Source organism: Rhinoraja longicauda, chromosome 7 (genome assembly GCF_053455715.1).
Source record: "Rhinoraja longicauda isolate Sanriku21f chromosome 7, sRhiLon1.1, whole genome shotgun sequence".
NCBI classification, from domain to species: domain Eukaryota; kingdom Metazoa; phylum Chordata; class Chondrichthyes; order Rajiformes; family Arhynchobatidae; genus Rhinoraja; species Rhinoraja longicauda.
The window spans coordinates 17,652,247-17,666,283 of record NC_135959.1 but is presented as its reverse complement, the minus strand read 5'-3'; the positions used below and the strand labels follow the sequence as shown (position 1 = coordinate 17,666,283).

The window sequence follows — 14,037 nt, the reverse complement described above, 5'->3', positions numbered from 1 at the left end:
CTTCCCTCGGCAGGGGCGTCCTCACTCTACATGGTCTGTCCTCATCCACCGGTCAACGCCATCATCGACTACCGCACCGACCTCCCCAGTGCCGGGTCCTCTCCGGATGCCTCCGTGGCGCTGCCCCAGCCGCGGGCTCCGTCGGCACGCGGGCTCTGACCTCGGCCGTGGGCTCCGCCAACTCCACCGGCCGTGGGCTCCAACCCGTGGGGGCTCCAGCCTCGTCGCCTTTGCTGGCGGCGGGGCTTAACAACCTGTCAGGTTTTCTCAGTGTCTCTCTACGCCTGACAGGAGATTGCAGTGTGATGAGCTGCTGCTTGATTTTTCCGCAGGGAGAGGCTGGGGCCACTGGAGATACTGGTCGGAAGGGAGGGAAAGGCGAATCCATCTTCGTCCCTACTATCACCATCAAAGGTACTCATTTTAGACTTAATCGCGGCCAGAGGGAGCACTAGAGTTGGGTTGGGGGAGAGGAGCACGTGTGGGAGGGTAGGTGAGGTAGGGCTGGAGATGGGAAGGATGGAGATTAAGGTCGGGAGAGAGGTAGGCAGAGCGGTGGGACTGTTATTGTAACAGGAGGTACCGGTGAGGTAAGGAACAACATGAAGGGGAGCTCTTGAGAAATGATGAGCTGTTCTAAACAGGTATTGCTATGGTTTAATAGTTTAGCTTAGCTTATTTAGCTTAGTTTAGCTTAGAGATATAGGGTGGAAACAAGCCCTTCGGCCCACCGAGTCTACGTCGACCAGCGAACACCCATGCACTAATTCTAACCTACACACTAAGGACAATTAACAGAAGCCAATTAACTGACAAACCTACACATCTGTAAGGCGCTGTAAGGCAGCAACTCTACCACTGCGCCACCGTGCCGTGTACGGTCACTTGTGCCGAGATACAGCGGAAAGCTTTTGCTGGCTTTCAATCCAATCAAATCAGATAATACTATGCATGAATAAAAATTAAGCCATACACAAATACAAATGGTAGAGCAAAGTGATATATGTTAATGTGCAGAATATAGTATCTCAGTATTGCAGCGTAACAGTTCCAAGGAAAACGTCCAATGACCGTAATGTGGTAGACTGGAAAATCAGGACTGCACCCTACCTGATGGAGGGGAGAACAAAAATGGGATCATTCTAAAATCTGTGTAAATGAGTGTTTGATGGTTAGTCGACCAGGGGACTCTGCATCCACTGCCCATGAATCCTATCAGCAGCCCACACACATCTCGGCCAGGTCATGCCCCGTTTAGTTTTAGTTGAGTTTAGAGATACAGCGCGGAAACAGGCCCTTTAACCCACCGAGTTCGTGCCAACCAGCGATCTCCGCACATTAACACTATCCTACACACACTGGGGACAATATTTTTAGACATACACCAAGCCCATTAACCTACAAGCCTGTACGTCTTTGGAGTGTGGAAGGAAATCGAAGATCTCTGAGAAAACCCATGCAGTCACAAGGAGAATGTACAAACTCAGTACAGACAGCCCCCGTAGTCAGGATCGAACCCGGGTCTCCGGCGCTGCACGGGAGTGAATTAAGCAACATTATCCCACATGCCTTTACGTTCTTGGTGAGAAGCTTTGACACAGAACCTATGCAGATTACAGTGAACAATGTAAACAAGGAAAATATTTTTAAAAGTGCTGGAAAAACACTCACTCGGTCAGGCAGCGTCTGAGGAGAGAGGGATAAAACAGGCACCACTAACTTGTTAGCCTGACTTCAGTGGTAGAAAGAGACACAAAATGCTGGAGTAACACAACAAGTCAAGCAGCATCTCTAGAGAAAGTGGATCGGTGATGTTTTGGGTCGGGACTCATCTTCAGACTGGGTTTCAAAACGACATACCCATTTTCTCTGTAGATGCAGCTTGACCTGCTGAGCTACTCCAGCATTTTGTATCTATCTTTGATAGAAACCAGCATCTACAGTTCCTTTCTAATTACTGTCAGTAGTAGGGAAATGTTGGCATCAATCATGAAGGATATAAATAAACTTGAGAAGTAATAGCATTAAGCAGAGTCACCAAGGGTTTATGAAAGGAATATTTTGAATTGGGCACAAATTGCTGGAAAAACTCAGGCAGCATCTCTGGAGAACATAGATAGGCAACTTTTGGGTTGGGACCTTTCTTCAGACATCCCGACCCAAAATGTCGCCTGTCCACGTTCTCCAGAGATGCTACCTGATCGGTTGAGTTACTCCAGCATTTTCCATCATTTTTTTGTTGTAAATCAGCATCTGCAGTTCCTTGTGTCTATTTTGTTGAATCGATCTCTTTGAGTATTTTGAGGGTGTGGCTGATAGAGTGGGTGAGGGAGAACTGGTGAATGTGGTATTCCTGGATTTTGGGAAAACTTGGATAAGATGCACCTCCTGAAGTTGGATGCTGGGAGGATGTTCACCGTGGTTGTGAAAGCTAGGACCAGGGGCCACCGAATAATGGGTAGACTGTTCAGGATTGAGATGTAGGAATCCTGGGGTTATGGGGATAGTGCAGGCAAATGGACTGAGGTAGAAGATCAACAGTGATCCTGTTGAACGGTGGTGCTGACTAGAGGGGCTGAATGGCCTTCTCCTGACCCTGGGTCAGGCTTTTATTCTATGAGAGCAACCGAGTTAATGTGTCAATGACTAACGTGTGACGTGTTGTTTGTTGGCGAAGGTGCTGAAGGCGACGAGGGAGAACAGGGTCAGGGTGGAGCTCCTGGACAGCCAGGGTTCCCTGGACTGAACGGCAAGCCAGGCGAGCAGGGCCGGCAAGGACGTCACGTGAGTACAATCAACCCCAGCACTTGGCTCTGTTCCAGGGACTATCAGCACACTCACACCCGTCCACTGTTCCGCACCAGGCCTCCATGACTGGACACTCCTTTCCTACTGGGTCATTCCTCACTGGGCACCGACATACTGGACATCCCTCCCGCACTGGGCCATCCCTGCCCCACTGGACATCCCTCCCTCTTGGGCTCATTCCTTCCCTGGACACCCCCATACTGGGCTCCCCTCCCCCACCCAATGGGCTGTGTTCCCCCACTGGATTCCCCTCCCCCACTGGGCTCCCCTCCCCCACACTGCTCCCCTCTCCCACAGGGTCATCCCTCCCCCACTCGACATCCCTCCCTCACTCGATCATCCGTCTTCCACTGGACATCCTCTGGATCATCCCTCTTCCACTGGACATCCACACTGGACATCCTTCCCCCACCAGACATCCCTCCCCCGCTGCGAGAGAGGACCATAATGGTGGAGGTGTAAGGATGTCCACTGTGCTGTGCGGCCCGCTGAAGGTTTTTTTGGGGTAGGAGCTGGAGAGAGGGTATGTGTCCCAAGCCAGTGTTGTTCTGGTATCCCAGTCCTGGCTCTTTTCCCATCAGTGGCATCTACTGCCCTCAAATGGCAGGACCAAGGAATTCCCTCCCTGCCCCAGCCCTGCTTTTCTGCTCCTAAAAACCCACCCGGTCCCAGTTTTACCCCCGCCCAGCCTGAGAGGTGAGATGGTGATCATCCCCATGAACGGCCGAGGCTGTTCGTCAGCATTACAGGCGCTACAGAAATGCGACGCGGCAGGTGAAGTGCCAGGCATCTTACCCATTTCTCCAATCATCCGTCTTGTGTTTCAGGGCGATGCTCAGAAAGGTCCCCTTGGTGTTCCTGGTTTCCCAGGACACCCTGGTCAGACGGGCTTCCCCGGACCGTCGGGATTGCCGGGCCTGGGTTTCCGAGGCCCTAACGGCAAGCCTGGGCTACCCGGAGACTTTGGAATTGCTGGTATCCCAGGAACCCCAGGAGATCAAGGCTCACCTGGTGATCCAGGTAGGTTCCACTGTCGGGCCTGTGGTTGTGGTTGTGGCTCCTCTGAGCATTCAGTGAACCGTCAAGTGACTGGGTGGAGCCACCCTTCGTGACAACTGCACGGTCGGGCAGTTGGTGGAGGGAGACACCTCCCACCAGCAGAAGATTAGCCTGACTTCATAGAATCCATTTTTAATGAACTCTAAAAATGTTAGAGTCCATCCTAAAAGATTAAGGTTTCCAAGTACTTAGAAGCACATGATAAAATAGGCCAAAGTCAACATGGGGAGATCTTGCCTGATGAATCTGTTGGAATTCTTTGAGGAAATAAATGGCAGGATCGACAAAGGAAAGTCAGTGGGTGTTGTTCTACCTGGATATTCAGAAGGCCTTTGATAAGGTGCCACAGGTGAGGCTGCTTAGAGGGAAGATACTAGCAAAGATAGAAGGTTGGCTGAGTGGCAGAAGGCAAAGAGTGGGAATAAAGGGGACTTTTACTGGTTGGCCGTGATCACTGGTGACTAGTGGTGTTCCACAGGGGTCGGTGCTGGGGCTGCTACTCTTCACGTTGTATATTAATGATTTGGATGAGGGCTCCCCCAAACCCCTTCCCATCTCCCACACTCTTCCCTCATCCCCCGTCCCCACACTACTCCCTATCTCTTGCAAACCTCACACCCCATCCCCTGCAAACCCCAAGGCCCTTCTCATCTCTTCCAGTGCCCACACCCCGTCCTATCTCCTCAGAGGCCCACACCCCACCCCATTTCCGCCAGACCCCATCTACTCCAGCCTCCACCTCTCCAATATCGTCAGCCTTCCATTGATGACGTCTTACTCTCTCCCATGTTTGGCCAGCTGCTCTAAGTGAAGGTTGCAGGCACAGGTCACAACCATGCTTTTCGAAACGGAGTGATTTAAGAATAGGAATGAGAATATGCTGATCGAAGTGTCGTCTAAGCAGAGCTAACGTTGGTCATTGAGAGAAGGAGGGTGAGCGGGTGATCTGTGAATGGGACATACACAGGCTGTACAGCGCACCACTCCTGCCACAGAATCACCAGATATGTCCAATTAATTGTGTAGGAAGGAACTATTGAGGGTGTGCAGCGTAGGTTCACTAGGTTAATTCCCGGAATGGCGGGACTGTCGTATGTTGAAAGGCTGGAGCAATTAGGCTTGTACACACTGGAATTTAGAAGGATGAGGGGGGATCTTATTGAAACATATAAGATTATTAAGGGATTGGACACATTAGAGGCAGGAAACATGTTCCCAATGTTGGGGGAGTCCAGAACAAGGGGCCACAGTTTAAGAATAAGGGGTAGGCCATTTAGAACGGAGTTGAGGAAGAACTTTTTCAGTCAGAGAGTGGTGAAGGTGTGGAATTCTCTGCCTCAGAAGGCAGTGGAGGCCAGTTCGTTGGATGCTTTCAAGAGAGAGATGGATAGAGCTCTTAAGGATAGCGGAGTGAGGGGGTATGGGGAGAAGGCAGGAACGGGGTACTGATTGAGAGTGATCAGCCATGATCGCATTGAATGGCGGTGCTGGCTCGGGGCTGAATGGCCTACTCCTGCACCTATTGTCTATTGTCTATAAAGTAATTTTCCCACTTCACCCAGGCGGATTTAAAGTGACAAACTGGGCTCATGGTTACTCCTCAGCTGCGGAGGAGATGATACAGAGATTCTAGACATTTCAAGGAACGTGAAAGACACTTCCAGAAATAAACCTGCGATGGTGACAGATTATAATTACCAGCATCACTGATGGGTCAATGTAATTCATGTCTGCATCTGTCTTGTCTGTTTGGCAGGTGAGTGCGTCGAGGAACATGAACCATCGGCAACAGGTCAAAGACGTTTCCCAACAGGTAGACCATGGATTAACTATGCCTTTTGTACTCAACATTATTCAACATCCAAATGCTGTGTCGTGAAAGGACACAAAGTGCTGGTGCACAGTAACTCGGCGGGTCAGGCAGCTTCTCTGGAGAACATGGATAGGTGGCTTCTGTTCAAGACATGTCCTTGTTCTCATCCATGTTCTTATCCATGTTCTCCAGAGATGCCTGACCCACTGACCTACTTCAACACCTTGTGTCCTTTTGTTTATTACCCACCATCTGTAGTTCTTTGTTTCTGCGTTGTGTCATTAGACAATCTTCTGCCGTTATAGATCAATGATCATATCTCTTCAGGTTAGAAAATAGGCCCTCCATCAGATGGCTTTGAAGAGGGAAGTGAGTTCTGCCTTGCGATACGGAAGTGGTTGTGAAGAAAATAGGTGACTTTCCAGTCATGAGTGACTGGGTATAACTTCTGAATTTGGGATTAAGTGTAGGCATGTGGCTTACTTCCCAGGGGAGAGAAAAATAATGGGTAGAACACGTTATTGAGAAAGGGTAACAGGTTCCATCAAGACACTCAGTTTGGGGACAGGTGCCTGCAAGAACCAGAAGACACAGGTTTATTCAAGAACCAAAGGGTGGGTTCAAGATGAGAGGGGGAAGATTTAATAGGAACCCTTTTCACACAGAGGGTGGAGAGTGCATGGAATGAGCTACCAGAGGTACAATAGCAACATTTAAAAGACATTTAAACAGTAGCAAGGAAAGGAAAGGTTTAGAAGAATATGGGCCAAGCAGGGGCAGGTGGGACTAGCGTAGATGAGGCATCTAGGTCGGCATGGACAAGTTGGGCTGAAGGGCCTGTTTTTGTGCTCTACGACTATAACCAAGTTTTTATGAGCACAGGTTGTTGCCAAGAGAGTGGGGAACATTGCAAGGGCTTACATGGCTCCCCCCTCTCAAACTCAATGATCGTGCCTATCCTCAGTTTCCGGCTCACTCTCTCTCTCTCTCTCATCTCTCCACATGCTGAAATCTGATAGTTTAGTTCAGGGCATAAAAATCCACTGGTTGGATGCAACAAGGTGGCGGAGAGATGATTCACACCAGGAGATAGGAAAAGGGAAATGTTCCATGTTGGCTTCTTGGAACAAGGGAACAATTTCCCCCACCGGCCAGGGTGATAGAGACATGAATACAACTGACAGGAGAATGGGGTGACTGTAAAAAGCAAAAATAAAATGTATGTGAGAGGTGCAAGTAGGGTTGGAGGGTGGACAGTTTCACAGTAAATGGGCCGAGTGGCCTGTTCTGCACAGAATTGTCCATGGCACTATCTTGTTTTGTTGAGTTTGATGTGGTTTAAATGACCACAACACTATCTTGCCTTGTTGAGTTAGATGCAAGTGAAGTGTTCACTTCCTTCATCCTCTTTCAAGAGACTCCCTGCATGTGAGCATTCTGGGGTTTGAGCTGCAGTGGTTGCAATGTCTCCAAATGTTCTTCATTGGACAGAAGGAATCCTTTCAACATCTGGTTGCGGTTGTGGGACAGACATGAACCCCCCCTTCACCGCCCTCCTTGCAGGTTGCTGCTGAAGATATTGGTGTGTAGGACAGGTCCAAATAAGGGTGGTGCAGCTGCTGCCTCACACGGTCAGAGACCGGCTCGATCATGACTACCTGTGCTGTCTGTGTGGAGTTTGTACGTTCTCCCTGTAACCGTGTGAGTTTTCTCTGGGTGCTCCGGTTTTCTCCCACATCCCAAAGGCAGGCAGGTTTGTAGGTTAATTGTCTTCTGTAAATTTCCCCCAGTGTGTCGGATGCGAAACTGGGATAACATCAAACTAGTGTATGGGTGATCGATGAACTCGATGGGCCAAAGGACTTCTTTGCATGCTGTATCTCTGTAGCTCTGAATGTCTGCACTCTTTGGGCATTTACCCAGTGACAGATGTGGTGCCACAGAGCACATAGTTCCAAGCCCCTGCTCTACCTTTGAGTCTGTCCTCATTCCTGGAAGCACCTCCGGGAATCCACAAATATCCCCGGCTCATGATCCCATCACAGCTGTTCTGTGATGGAACCGAGGTGAAGGCATTTAGGGATGGGCTACAGATGCTGATGATGCACAGGCCACAAGAAACAATTCAGCTGCACCCTTTAAAATGTTTATGTTTGGAGTTTACTTGAAACAGGGCTTCGATGATGATTTTCAATAATGACCGTTTTTCTGAACCCATCATCATCATCATCATAATCATACTTTATTAGCCAAGTATGTTTTGCAACATATGAGGAATTTGATTTGCCATACAGACATACCAATAAAAAGCAACAAAACACACAAATTGCATTTTAACATAAACTTCCACCAGAGTGACTACTCCACATTCCTCACTGTGATGGAAGGTGAAAAAATAATTCAATCTCTTCCCTTCTTTGTCCTGCGGTCAGGGGCCTCGAGCCTTCTGATGACGGGACAATCTTGGCTCCCGTAGCCGGTGGTCGGGCCCTCCGCATTGGGTTAATCAAGCTCCCACATCAGGGGGGATCTCAGCTCCCCCGCACTGGGCGATCGGACCCCGATTCGGGGCTGGTCGAATCTCTTGCGACTTTGGAGTTTCCCGACATCAGTCTCTACCCGAGACTGCGAGCTCCTCGATGTCGAAATCCGCAGGCCGCGGTTGGAGCGTCGATCCCAGGCAAGGGATCACAGGCTCCGATGGTAAGTCCACGGCCCCGCGGTGGGGCTCAAAAAAGTCAGTCGAGCAAGGCCTCCAGCTCCATGATATGAGGCCGCAGAGCGACCGAAGTTACGATCCAGAAAAAAATCACATCTCCTGCAAGGAAAGAGATTGAAAAAAGTTTCCCCCTCCCCCCGCCCCCCACATAAAATAAACCAGAGAGCATTAACACATACTTTTAAAACACACTAAAAATAACAAAAAAGATGAAAAGACAGAAGACCGTTGGCGAGGCTGCCATCGTTGATGGCGCCACCCGGTGGACTCAGTCTGTTGGACCTCCCGGTTGCCATCCTGACCTCCCCATTCCCATACTGACCTTTCTGTCCTGGACCTCCATTGCCAGAGTGAGTCCACACAGCACTTTATATTTCATTTTGAGTATCTTATAACCCAGTGGTATGAACGTTGAATTCTCTATAAATAACTTCTACAAATACTCACCCCACTCTTCCCTTGCCCCCTTTCTTGCACGAAAAGTCAGTTAAACAGTTCCACAGTTTACAGGTCTGAAGAAGGGTCTTGACCCGAAACGTCATCCATTTCGTCTCTCCAGAGACGCTGCCGCTGAGTTACTTCACAGTTTACAACGCTGTGTCTATTCACAGTTTACAACGATGTATCCCTCTGTCCTTAACCAACAGTCAGCCTGTCAGGGAACCTCCCTGCCTGAGGTCATCTGTTGCGGGCCAAGATTTGTCCTGGTCATTTTTTGTTTCCAATCCACCCCACCAACCCTACAATGTCTGAAAAAGAGTCCTGACCCGAAATGTCACCTATCCATTTTCTCCAGTGATGCTGCCTGACCTGTTGAGTTCTTTCAGCATTTTGTGTCTACATTCGATGATGATTTTTATTTAGATTTTTTTTTAGATTTAGAGATACAGCGCAGAAACAGGCCCTTCGGCCCATCGGGTCCGCGCCGCCCAGCGATCCCCGCACACTAACACTATCCTACACCCACTAGGGACAATTTTTACATTTGCCCAGCCAATTAACCTACATACCTGTACGTCTTTGGAGTGTGGGAGGAAACCGAAGATTTCGGAGAAAACCCACGCAGGTCACGGGGAGAACGTACAAACTCTGTACAGACGGCGCCCGTAGTCAGGATCGAACCTGAGTCTCCGGCGCTGCATTCGCTGTAAGGCAGCAACTCTACCGCTGCGCCACCGTGCCGCCCTGAAGAAGGGTTCTGGATTTCTGACGATTGGCTCGGCCTTTGACTCTTTTAATACTGATCTTCACAGGTGTTCGCTGTGGGAGCCCAGGGCTGAAGGGGCATCAGGGAGCGCCGGGAGCACCAGGAGTGTCAGGTACGGCCGGGTGGAGTGGACTCTCCTCTTGTCTGAAAAAACTGTGGGGAACACCAGTAGAGGTTGGATTCTGTGGCTCACTAACTTACAATGAACTGTCCCATTCCAGGTGCCAAAGGGCAGCAGGGACTACCAGGGGTATCACATAGAGGATATCCAGGACAGAAAGGACTCATTGGACACAGAGGACCAGGAATTCCAGGACCACCAGGTATTCTGAAAGAACAATTGCTCTTTTGTAGCCGTATCTCAGAGCAACAACAAAAATCAAGGCAATGCTGCCCCTTGGCCTATTACATGGAAGCAGGAGCCTATGTTTTGAGATCAAGCACAGCATGAGCAAGTAGCTCCTCATAGACACTGCTGATGATAGAACATTGAACAGCACAGAAACAGGCCCTTTGGTACTCAATGTCTGTGCCGAACATAATGCCAAGATAAGCTGATCTCATCTGCCTGTACAAGATCCATATCCATCTATTCCTTCCACTTCCACATGCCTATCTAAAAGCCTCTTAAATGTCACTGTCGTATCTGACTCCACCACCACCCCAAGCAGCACATTCCAGCCCACCAACACTCTCTATGTAAACAAAACCTGCCCTGCACATCTCCAATAAACTTTCCACCTCACCTTATAGCTATGCCCTCTAAAGTTGAACGTTTTCAGCCTGGGAAAAAGGTTCTGACTGTCTACCTTATCTATACACAATGATATAATCTGGCATTGCCCTCAGTGCCTGAGCCTGGCTAGTCTAATCCTGGAGGGGCAGACCAATAAAATATCCTCCATGTGTAGCATGAGGCTGCAGATGACTCCAGCACCGCTTCAGTGGGCTGAATGGCCTCTATCTGCCCTTTAAGTGCCTGTGAGTGGAAAAGTGATGGCTCAGTGACTGAGACGGGGAGTGAAGTGGGGGAAATCCCTCCGCGTCTGGCATTGTTCTGCATCACATTTTAAAACCTCGCTGAAAACTCGCTGATGGGTCAGCGCAGACAAGATGGGCCGAACAACCTGCTTCCATGCTGCATGACTCTACAACTCATGCCTGTCTCCCAGTTCCTCCTCATCCATGTAACCTTCTCCATTGCTGCAATCCCTTCAAACTGTCTGCACTCCTCTCTATCTGGCTTCTTTCCCTATTTCCCTCGCTCTTCGTCGGCAGTCGCTGTCTACAGCTGCCGACAGTCCCTGAGCTCAAGGACCCTCTCCAACCTCTCCCTCTCAGTCTCCTTCTTCCAGATATGTTTCCTGACCTCCCTGTGTCACCCCGCTGCCCTCTAATGGTCAGTCCATGCTATTTGATGCATCCCTCCACAGGTGTAGGTTTATTATTGTGATGAATCGAGAAGGTCACCGCTTGTAATCCTTCGTTGTCAACTCGTCCCCAACCAACAATGGACCATTGTGGGCTCCATCTTCACTGAGTCATCGATGCAGTCTCTGCTTTGTTCTGTACCTTCCTATACCTCCAGTGTCTCCCTCCCTGACTCCTGGTCTGATGAAGGGTCTCGACCCAAAACATCACCTATTTCCATTTCTCCAGAGATGCTGCCTGACCCGCTGACTTACTCCAGCATTTTGTGCCTACCTTTGGTGTAGGCCAGCACCTGCAGTTCCTTCTTACACAATGAAGCAGAATTTGGCCGCCCAGTCGTGTGAAGGGAGGGTGTGTGTTGGCAGTGAACGTCGAGGCAGTGCGTGGCAACCTATGCCTCTCTCTCTCTCTCTCCTGCAGGTTTCATCGGGCCCCGTGGCCAGAAGGGAGTGGCTGGTGTGTCCGGGCGCCCTGCGGCGTCAGGCCTGCCGGGCAAGGCCGGAGAGCCGGGCCCACTGGGAGCTAGAGGTTGGCCTGGTGAAGCAACCGGAGCGCTGCCCGGCATCCAGGGTGAGCCCGGCAAACAGGGGCAGCCTGGAGCGAGAGGAAATGTTGGAGACAGAGCTGTGACTGGTCTGCAAGGTGAGGATCGGACCATCGTGTTTGTTCTCTCTTTGCGACCCCAGCATTCGGAAGTGTGTCATAGCTCGGAGAGAGGCAGACAAGGTTAATACTGAGCGGTGTGGGAGTGACCGGCATGGGAGTGACCGGTGTGGGAGTGACCGGTGTGGGAGTGACCGGTGTGGGAGTGATCGACGTGGGAGTGACCGGCGTGGGAATGACCGGCATGGGAGTGACCGGTGCGGGAGTGACCGGCGTGGGAGTCACCGGTGCGGGAGTGACCAGCGTGGGAGTGACCGGCATGGGAATGACCGGTGTGGGAGTGACCGGTGCTGGAATGACCGGTGTGGGAGTGACCGGCGCGGGAGTGACCGGTGCGGGAGTGATCGACGTGGGAGTGACCGAAGCGGGAGTGACCGATGTGGGGGTGACCGATGTGGGAGTGACCGATGTGGGGGTGACCGGCGTGGGAGTGACTGGCACGGGAGTGACCGACTTGGGAGTGACCGATGTGGGGGTGACCGACGTGGGAGTGCCCGATGTGGGGATGACCGACGTGGGAGTGCCCGATGTGGGGGTGACCGACGTGGGAGTGACCGGCGTGGGAGTGACCGGTGTGGGAGTGACCGGCATGGGAGTGACTGGTGCGGGAGTGACCGGCTTGGGAGTGACTGGCTTGGGAGTGACCGGCATGGGAGTGACCGGTGTGGGAGTGACCGGTGCTGGAATGACCGGTGTGGGAGTGACTGGCGCGGGAGTGACCGGTGCGGGAGTGATCTACGTGGGAGTGACCGACGTGGGAGTGACCGGCGCGGGAGTGACCGACTTGGGAGTGACCGATTTGGGGGTGACCGACGTGGGAGTGCCCGATGTGGGGGTGACCGGCGTGGGAGTGCCCGATGTGGGAGTGACCGATGTGGAGGTGACCGGCGCGGGAGTGACCGACGTGGGAGTGACCGATGTGGAGGTGACCGACGTGAGAGTGACCAGTGTGGGAGTGACTGCTGTGGGACTGACCAGTATGGGAATGAGGAGTGCAGGGCTAACCCGTGTAGTACAGACTGGTGTCAGACTGACCTCTTCCAGACTGACCGGTGGGGAAGTGGGGCAGGAGGGACTGGTGCAGGAGTGACCGGTGATGGAGTGATTAGTGTGGGAATGATGGGTGTTGGAATGACGGGTGTGGGAATGACGGGTGTAGGAATAACTGGTGCGGGAGTAACCAGTGCAGGACTGCCCAGTGCAGGAGTGACGTGTGGGTACTGACCAGTATCAGACTGACCTGTGCCAGAATGACCGGTGCCAGACTGACAAGTGCCAGACAGAACGGTAACAGACTGTCCGGTAACAGACTGTCCGGTACCAGACTGACCAGTGCCGGACTGACATGTACAAGACTGACCGGCGCCAGACTGACCAGTGCCAGACTGACCAGTGCCAGACTGACCAGTGCCAGACTGTGGCACCAGACTGACCAGTGCCAGACTGACTGGCACCAGACTGACCAGTGCCAGACTGACCGGCACCAGACTGACCAGTGCCAGACTGACCAGTGCCAGACTGACCAGTGCCAGACTGACCAGCGCCAGACTGACCAGCGCCAGACTGACCACCGTGGGAGTGAGGGTTTATGTTTCTGTTTACCGGGCTCTCTCTTCCGCAGGGGTGGACGGAGTTCCTGGAATTCCAGGACTGAAGGGCGAGCGTGGTCAGGCAGGCCTGCCCGGCCCTGCCGGATTCCCCGGACCAGAGGGACAGTCTGTGGGTGTGGGGGCGCCAGGACTGCCCGGATTCCCAGGGGTGCCAGGACCATACGGACCCATGGGTACGCACACATCCTCGCCGTTGGGATTGGGGATCGTAGAGTCCCAGCGATCGGCAGTCTCCCAGAAACTGTGGACAGGCCCCTCCCTCCCCACTGCACAGTGAGAACCACTGGCACCTGACACCCCCAGAAGCCCCCTGTCCTTTTACTGAGGTGTAGTTTAGAGATAAAGCACAGAAACAGGCCCTTCGGCCCTCAAACTCCAGCAAATGAACGATCCTCTCTTCAGCTGTAATGCGGTCCTGACCTTCCATCGACCTCATTGGAGACCTCTGAACTATCTTTAATCGGACTTTGTCAGACCTCAGTGGTATATCTTGCACTAAATACTGTGCCCTTTATTCTTTATCTGTACACTGTGGACAGCTTGATTATTTAGTTTAGTTTAGAGATACAGCGCGGAAATAAGTCCTTTAGCCCACCGAATCCGCGCTGACCATCGATCCCCGCACACTAACACTATCCTATGTACGAGGGACGATTTACAATTTTTACCAAAGGCAATTAACCTGCATGTCTTTGGAGTGTGGGAGGAAACCGGAGCACCCAGAGAA

At 51.7% G+C, this 14,037-nt stretch overlaps 1 protein-coding gene across 1 annotated transcript in view; it reads left to right on the top strand.

Annotated features, from left to right (window-relative positions):
• Nucleotides 1–14,037, top strand: part of LOC144595117 (uncharacterized) — a 144,501-nt gene that overhangs the window by 92,884 nt on the left and 37,580 nt on the right. The window contains exons 23-30 of the mRNA XM_078402194.1: nt 333–414; nt 2,678–2,784; nt 3,636–3,828; nt 5,624–5,680; nt 9,653–9,718; nt 9,828–9,929; nt 11,458–11,679; nt 13,322–13,483. Coding sequence (XP_078258320.1) covers nt 333–414; nt 2,678–2,784; nt 3,636–3,828; nt 5,624–5,680; nt 9,653–9,718; nt 9,828–9,929; nt 11,458–11,679; nt 13,322–13,483 — 991 coding nt within the window. The remainder of the gene's footprint in view (nt 1–332; nt 415–2,677; nt 2,785–3,635; nt 3,829–5,623; nt 5,681–9,652; nt 9,719–9,827; nt 9,930–11,457; nt 11,680–13,321; nt 13,484–14,037) is intronic.